Source organism: Epinephelus lanceolatus, chromosome 15 (assembly GCF_041903045.1).
Source record: "Epinephelus lanceolatus isolate andai-2023 chromosome 15, ASM4190304v1, whole genome shotgun sequence".
Classification (NCBI taxonomy): Eukaryota; Metazoa; Chordata; class Actinopteri; order Perciformes; family Serranidae; genus Epinephelus; species Epinephelus lanceolatus.
The window spans coordinates 16568491-16577500 of NC_135748.1; the positions used below are offsets into that span (position 1 = coordinate 16568491).

Consider the following 9010-nt stretch of genomic DNA (forward strand, 5'->3'; position numbering starts at 1 on the left):
TTTTCACAGAGAAGCTTTTTTTTTAAGTTTATTTTCCATTCAGTGAAGTTACACATTATAAATTCATCACAGGGCACAAGTGCACAAACACATGATAGGCACAACTTGCTACACATTTTTTACATCCTCTTTCAACAGGAAGTTAATTAGGCAACTTGAATTGGTAAAACGCGTTGCTGCCACACTGTTGCTCTTTGATCACCACGCGTGCTGATTGAAGCATGTCTGAAACAGATGATGGCCGGTTGTTATGAGGCTCAAAGCCCCAGGATCCATTTGCAGTGCTGGCATCTCAAGCACCTCATGTTCATCCTCTGAAGAAGGTGAGACAATCCATTAAGTGAAAGGCATAAACACTCAACTCTGGGAACCTGATTGTTGGCGCTGTCCCCCATCCAGCCCATCTGACTGCAGCGGACTGTGGGTTTTATACAAGACAATTCAAGTCCTAAGATGGAACATTGAGAAAGAGAAGACAAAGGGAAATAAGACCATATGGCAATTTGCATATCATAACACAGCAGCACAACTTTTTAAAGGAAGGGCTCACAGATGTAAGAGAGGGAGCACTTTGAGAGGAGTTTGCTCTAAATATTGATTATCATGCATTTGCCTGCAAGAAATAACAAAAGCCCATCAATTTACACTAACCACATTACTAACATTTCAGCACATGACATGTGTGTCATATGTATTTTGATCTTCTTCGAGCAGCCCACATCTACTGAATAATTGAATGGGGAAATCATTTACAAAAATAACAATAATATCAATGTCTTTACACAATTTGGGATGAAAACACAAGTTAGTTTGTTAGTTTTTCTGCACAATATTAAGATGTAGCCACTTTTTAAAGCGTCACATATACATCAAGTCTAAAATACCATAAGGCATGAACACATCTCCTAAAATATAGATTGATCCAGCAGACTGTAAGCATCGAGTCACTGCTGTCAGTCACTGTTTCAGTCCATTACAACAGTGTCATGAACACCTCTCACGGTCTATGATTAATATTATAATGTGTATATTCACTACAAAGTCACCTTGTGCAAAACTCAGTCCTTTGTATGACACTGTCAGCCTGCTTTGTCACTATGAGCCAGTGTGTTAGCCAACCATAAGAGTGTGTGAGAAATATAATGCACTGCGACCTTCATTCAAACTAAATGCTTTCTTTCAAGGAGGTTTCAACATTGTTTAAATTTATAGTATATTCACTCAGCAGTATGAGCACCACCAAGTGTAACTGAACTGTTATTCTATTGAAGAATTATTTGTTAGAAGACTTAAACAATGAACAAACCTTCTTAAAATAACACACAGTGACTAACTTCCCAAAATCAAGACTCTCAATCGACATGGAGGGTCATGACATAAAACTAATTAATGCTTACCATACCTGTCTGACTTTTTCCTTGTAAATTAAAGCAGCTTCAGTAGTGTTGTATGAACGCTCATATAATTTTCCTCCTCCACTAATGCACCAGAGTTTGCACACCAGCAAGAGCAGGAGGACGCTGAATGAAACAGTCCTGCTTGAGACACATTTAGTTGTTAATAGCTCTCAACAACCTCTTTTTTTTTTTATACTGACTTTCACATTGCTTTGTCATTGACTCTCAGAGGAATAGATACTGTTAGAATGTGAGGAAATGATGTGTAATAAATACACCTGGTCAGGCTTTATATTACTTAAATGTATGATAATCTTATGGAACTGGTCATGCATGAAGTTATCATAAAGTTTTAGATTTGAATAACATAGATGTAGATTTTAGGGTGGATGCAGGGGACACGTCCACCCTAAATGTCCAGAACATGTGCATTTGTGCCCCCCAAGCAAAAATATTAACGTTTTATTTTGATGAATAAAGAATTTTCCACCACATGTTAATGCAGAAAATACAAAATTGGCGCAGAAAAATCCACCAGAATGCAGGAATCAAGTCTCTGACACTCCACATTTCCTAGCAGAGGACGCCCCACTTCATGTGTCCCCCACCCAGCCCTGAAACAAAACCCATGCCCTTGCTTAATAATGACTCTTTTACACATTATAAATCCACTCAGCAGAAAAAAAGTGACCAGAATAAAAAGCCAGTATGGTTTTCTGTAGTCCTTTATTTCATTCACCATGATATTTTCACATGGCTACAGTTGTGCAACACTAGTAGACAGGTGGAGAAAGGTACCTGGGAGGGAAAAAAAAACTGTCTGAGCACTCTACCAGATCAGATCATGACAGTGTCTGTGTGTACTCTGCAGACTCGGCTGTTTTCCTAATCTCAGTATTCAGCAGAGTCAAGAACCTTGACACTGGCTGCTTTCTCACAAAGATGACTCTAAACTGGCTGCTGGACATCGGCACTACTTTAAACTCAGACCCAGTGCCAGCACAATTTAAGAACTGCACCATCAGCGTCTCCCTCAGCACAAACACTGTTGCACGTTTTGTCTTGTTCAAAGCAGTGAGAACAGAAAGCTAATGTTTATTTCAATGTGAAGCACTCGCAAGATCTCATTCACTGTTAAATATTACTATCAGCAATTTTAATATCCAGGGAAATGTCATAATGGAGCGTGTTAGTCAGTCCTGCTTTCTACATTTCCTCACACTTGAAGTTTGTGAAAATGACCTTACATGGAGACAAGGACACTTAAGCAAATGGGTTCTGCATTTTCTCTCAGAGGTGTTTTAACTGCACGTGAAAGAACAACATTGTGCACGGCTGATGAAGAAAAGGAGCTAAAAGCGAGTGTCATGACACCTCAGTAAGCAGCAGGATTGCAAAATTGTAAAACCCAATTAAACAACATTGTCAGGATGTTTATTTGCAGGATACATGCAAATGATTTAAATGATACACGTCATACAGATGTAGAATATGAGGTATGCAAAACTGCACGACAGTCATTTTATGATTTACCGGTTGCATGTTTTCAGTTCAACTCAAACTAAATTGTCAAATGAACATCAGTCAGTTTTTGTGCAGGATCCCAACAGACAGGTGTGAATTAGAAGCAGATAGATTTTGATTATTCCATGAAATAAATAAATAAGCCATCTACAAATTGTGAATGCATTTGACAAATACATTGCATTACTGATTGTTTAACTCCTCACTTGTCATGAAATAAACAGACTTGTTGCAGACTGCATGCTAGCTTCTCCTGTGTTACATCCAAGTGACTGCTCTCTGGTTTCAAAATGGATACAGTGACAGAAAAAAAAACATCCCAGTTTTATTCATGTTATTAGATGAACACAACACCACAGAGGTCAAGGATGCTCAAAGATGCTGCAGTTTTCTTCCTCTCCTCCTCTAAGCTCCACAGAAAACGGTCACCAAGCTGCAGCTCTTCTGTCTTCCTTGTTTAAACCGCAGACACTGGTGTGTGTGTTAGTCAGCTCTCAGCTCACCAGGATCTTCTCATGCAGACGGGGAGGCTGGTGTGAACAATGCTCTGCAGACGCTCTGTCCCACTGAAAGTTGTGGATTTGCTGCGTGGACTTGTTTTGTTTCACACAGCACCATGCGAATGAACAACTCCTTGTCTTTTAAATATATTTTAATGAGATTTTATCACCTCTGTGTCCCCCAAAAACATTTAACTAAAGAAATCCTGCACCAGACTTTTGAAATATTAGTATCTGGATATGTTTTTTCGCTGCCCTGTGCAGATTTGTTGCAAACTGTTTAGTCTGTCTGTGTATCTTTTCTTTTCTTCCACACCAGCCTCATCAAAGTGATGAAAACTCTTGCAGACTAAACATTTCTCCCCTCCTTTACTTACTCCTCCTTCCATCATGTCCTGTGTCCCTCCACCCCCTGCTGGTGCCTCTGTCTAACCCAACGAGGCCCCCTACAGGTGCAAGCTCACTGATGCTGAACTGAGCAGGTGCATAAAGATGGTAGCCTTTTATTTTGTCATTTGAACCCATTTTGCAGTGCTTTGCATACTCCCGCATGAGGAAATGATGGTGCTCGGGGCACTTTGCAGCCTTGGAAGTAAAGTCTGGGTAACATGCAGGACGTGATGGACATATTAAATATTGCAAGTGAGCAGATTGTGTGATTATTTTTGTTTTTAAATCCACGTAGATCTTCTGTTTTAGTTTGCTCCAGGAGGATATTTGCTGCCATTTTTTTTGTTAAATATTAACAAAAGAAACACCTCTGATCAGCTTCAGTAGAAATGATAAAGATTCAGTTTTTCATATTGCTGAGGACATTTGACTCAGAGTCTTCTTTGTTGTGAAGAACACTGATTGAGCTGAGACTTTCCTTGGAAAACCTCACTTCAGCTCCATTGTTCACTTTCACTGAAGTGAATTAATCTGCACCATATTTGTCCCCCTATCCTATTGCGCCACACCGTGGATATACCCAGCCTCTCTCTGTCTCTCTCTAAGTCTGTCTGTCTTTCTCCCTCTGTGTCTGTCTCTAAGTTTGAAATGGAAGCTGTGCTAATTGCCTGTCGACTGTTTATGCTGAGTCTACTTTGTTTTGAAGAGCGATATGATTATGCTCTTAAGATCCATAACAATGTCATAAACCGCAATCATGCACTTAAAAAGACAGTTTGCTGAGATGTCTGTTCATTATAAAAAAGGAGGGGAAATAGGAAAAAAAACACGTTAATTTCAGCAGTTGTGGTGTAATTTTGTTGCAGTGATTTGCAGTGCTGGAATTAGCTGAAGTTGGACTGTGAGACATTTGCAGGTAAACGCTGCATGACGCCAACTACAGACCTCTGCTTCCATCTTGTGGCAGCTCAGCGCAACACCTTCTCTTCCTCCTCCTCCTCTGCCTCCTCCTCCTCCCCTCCATCACTCCCCTTTCTCTTTAATATCGGCACTGTGGCGAATCTAATCTGGATCTCCTTTAAGGCAATAAAACCCAGATAGCTTCCTTTAAATGAAAAGCACCGCTTATTATAGCTTTGAAATCCTCGTTTATTTGGCGATGTGCGCGTGATAGAGGAAAAAATCATTCATGTCGAGGTTCAAATGGGCAGGATGACGAAGATCCATGGTGTCCCAAGTGCATATTTCCTCAAGTATTGTATTCCAAGGTATATAATAGTGTTATCCACGCAGGTTGAACTATGCTGCGCGCCGAGATGCTTGTTTTAACGTCGCCTGCTTTATCCCTCCGAGCAGCCAAAAGCAATTTCCGATAAATCTGACCCTGTTGCTGAGCTGGTGGAGGGATGGTGTAATTTTCTGGTGCGTTAATGACAAAACACGGGTGCGAGTCGAATGGTATTCACCGTAAAAAGTTTATCACAAAGGCTTTTACGCGTGTGATATTTTTTAGCTTCGGTTTGGGGGCAAACACAACAAAGCGTGACTGGATGCGCATATCAATTGTTTGGGTTGAGCTTAAAAATGTGTTTAAAACTGCAATAAATTTGGTGACAAACAAACTCAATATGCATGAGATTTGGAGGTGGTGGAGTGGGGCTCCTGAAAATATAATTTATAATAAAATAAAAAATCTAGAAAATAAACACACATTAAAATATGATTTTTAAAAACACAAGAGCCATTTTCATAACTTAATTTGCAGTCTTTCCAGCGGCAGTAGTTCTTGGCGCATTAGTCCACGACACCTGCCAACATCCCCAGTTTTTGTTCCCATGGAAAAACATCTGCATCCCACAGCATCACTTCCACACCATCGGATTCACAATAAAATTAGAATGCAAATGGCAGCTTCAACATTTACCTCTTAGATTAATCAATCTCACTATTTGCATATTTCTGTAATTGCTACCAGCACGAGCAACGCCTTGGTATATAAGTTACAGTAAAAAAAAAAAAAAATCCAGGGTGTGAAATCCAAATCTTTAATTGGAGCAGAATGTCACCAAGCAGCTCAGTTTTACACCTGATGCGGAAATCCAGATTCCGGACTCTAATGGGGGCAAACCGTGTCAAATATTTTTCCATGAGCCTCTTTTAGAAACAGGCCTACGCATACCAGCAGCAAAGCAAATAAGGAAGAACACTGTCTGCTATTAAAAATAGTTTTTGCGCCTCGACGAGCGACTTTTTTTTTTTTGAGGACAGACAATAATCAGCCTTTCACTGTGGAGAACGGGGGAGAGAGGGAAAGGAGAAATGAGAAGGCTGTTGTTGGCACAGCTCTATCAAGGAAGAAGGACTCCCTGTTATCTGTGAATGGGGCTTCTTTTTTTGACCAGAATAGATATAGCACGAATTTTTAATTCGTTTTTCTTTGAGAGACAACAATGCTTTATTTGAAAGCTTGATACAATTTGGGGCTTGTGAGAGATCCTTTTCTCCTTGTCCGAGCCCAGCTGCCCATATGGGATACAACGTGTGTAGCAAAGATCACAATGGCACCAAGTGACAGGCGGGACAAAAAGCCCAAGGATACATCTCCCTGACTCTGAACAGCACCAAGAAACTCTGTCAGTCTCTCTATCTACACTGTCTGCAGCCCCACTCCTGCTGCTCGTTAACATGCACGCCTCTAACATCCAGTAAAAACCAGGCCTGGGCTTTTGTCTGTGTGTTGTGTTGTGGTGTGTACTGTATTATGCAATGATGGAGTCACAAAACTGCCTCATCACAGAGGCGAAATCTGAGGGCAAGGAGCCAAACAAGGTCTACGTTTTTCTTTTACTGCTGAGGTTTTAAATATTGGTCTTAAGACGAGTCTAGTTTGTGAAGTTTTATTCTAAAGAAGCCAAAATATCAGATGGAGTTCACTTAAATCCAACGACAGCAATTTATTCTGCAAATCACTTTATAATATCACATTTCTCCTCACACCTCTAAGCGATTATTGGCACGCCATACGCAACGCTGCGTGTTCCTTCTTTCCCCACAAATGCATCAAAAACGAAAACTATAAACAAACTGCTGATTTATTTGACCTACAAGCTCAACCAGTGGTGAAACACAAAACCTTTCTGTCTGGGACAAATTGAGTCTGTGTCGCCCCACAAAAGCAGTAGCCCCCTTGAGACTCAATTCTGTAAATAATTAGCAAATCTGCCCAATTTGGCTGTTTGTTCAGTGATGATAGGGGCGACTCTAACATCTGTTGTGGGATTTTTGTCCCGGGACAAACACGACGCATAGATTTTTCTACTAGGTTATCATATTTACCCAAGATATTGACTGGAGTCTGATAATCCGCAGTGCGCTACGGATCACTGGGGGAGCCATTTGTGCTTGTTTTGGTTCCACCTTATAGAAGATGGTGACTAATGTGGCAAAGTGTGCTTTAATGCGGAATATCAGGTTATGTGATCAAATGAAAAATAACTTTATTAGGCGGTTAAAGCCCCTTAAAGCCGTGCGTATTTTTAGTTGACCGTTGGCCGTGGTTAAACAAAGAAGGCTGGTGACTCATTGATTATTCCTGCTCTATTTGCAGTTTAGCGCTTAACAAGATAACAAAACATTTATTGCATTAAACGATTTTTCCCCCCACAGCCTACCACTTTGCACCCAAGGTGGGGAGTGGCTGGGGACGCTGACAAAAAGGAGAGCTTTTGACTCAAAAGCTTCTTATGTGAAGAAGCCCTCTTATATTAAGTGAGTGGATTTTAGTCCCATTTCACAAGTGACTTTAGGCTCTTTATTTGGTGAGGTGTTGGGATTGAGAAAAAATATTCTCCGGATTAAATTTGCCCTAAAAAAGAAAGGAGTGAAGTGCGCTGGAGATTTATTCCCAGAGTCAAGCTCCATTCTGTGCCACAATATAGTGTTTAGCTCCTCGTCTTTCACTGTGGTGTTTAGCGGTGTCTTTTCAGAGAGGACCAAATCGATTAGGACACTTATATAAACCAAAAACCTCCATTTCAAAACACAGCATTTTATTTTAAAATCCTTATAAAAAATTTTGGGATATTTAGCCATCACCGCGCGGCCACACGCTTATTTACATATGTGATCTGACACGGCAGCCATAACGTTTTGCCAAAAAATAAAAAAAATAAAAAAAGAAAGGAAAGCAAGAATTAAAAAAAACTCCCCCATTGTTTTTTTTTAAATGTGTAAATAGCCTATGTAGAGGCCGATCTTCAGCTTTACGCACCCGAAAGCTCTCTAAAACATTTGCCACAAATTATTTACAGGAAATAAAAACAAAAGGGAAAATAGCTGCAAAGTTGCCAGTGTTTATTCATGGCCATAAATATTTTTTTCGGTCCATAAAAGAAGCAAGAAATTAAAATTTCTATAATTATAAAGTGGTTTGCACGTGCTGATAATAACACGAAGGGACAAAAGAAAAAAAAATAAAGAGGAAAACATCTCTACAACCAACACACAACATACTTTACAAAAAAATTTTCACAAGAAGAGCATTGACATTCTTAATAAAATCTATAAGGGAGAGGTTCGGACCCAGTTCTCTTAACGAAAACATGTAAACACGGCGCACACATGAGCCCCGAATAAAAATGGTAGTATATATATGAGTCAAGCTGCAAAAATGAAAAGTCTTTTGTTTTTTGTGTTTTATTTTTTTTTTCTTTGCTTTGTGGTGAAACTCCCTATCGTGCCTCCAAGCCAAGTCTCTATAATTTCTCTCACCAAGTCCACTGTTGCGTTTGCACCAAGTGATGTGCTGTGGGGAACTGTGGCGTGGCCGCGGCGCTGTACTGCGCGTTATACTGCATGTGTTGGAGTGACTGGGCACTATAAGCCGAGAAGGGGATCCCGGCCTGAAAAGTGGCCGCCAAGTCCTGAGCTTTAAGAGTGTGACAAGGCTTTCCATCCCTGACTAAGACGGGCACGGCCACCCGCCTGGGAGAAGGGAGATGGGTCACTTCCATACCTTTCTCGGCCCGGGCTCTCTTCATCTTATACCGGTGGTTCTGGAACCAGATCTTCACTTGGGTCGGGGTGAGGCGGATCAGGCTGGCCAGGTGCTCCCTCTCCGGGGCTGACAGGTACCTCTGCTGCCTGAAGCGGCGCTCCAGCTCGTAGGTCTGCGCCTTGGAAAACAACACCCTCCTTTTC

General features: G+C 40.8%; 1 protein-coding gene across 5 annotated transcripts in view; it reads right to left on the reverse strand.

Moving 5' to 3' along the window:
* The window catches only part of nkx2.2a (NK2 homeobox 2a), a 15583-nt gene continuing 6573 nt past the window's right edge, over nucleotides 1-9010 (reverse strand). For 4 of the 5 annotated variants that reach the window (XM_033643607.2, XM_033643605.2, XM_033643606.2 and 1 more), the window contains exon 3: nucleotides 2107-9010. This exon is cut by the window's right edge. In XM_033643607.2, the coding sequence (XP_033499498.1) occupies nucleotides 8578-9010 (433 nt within the window). In that variant the 3' untranslated portion in view covers nucleotides 2107-8577. Of the gene's footprint in view, nucleotides 449-2106 lie in introns of those variants that run through there. The other variant, XM_078174990.1, reaches the window with a different exon arrangement.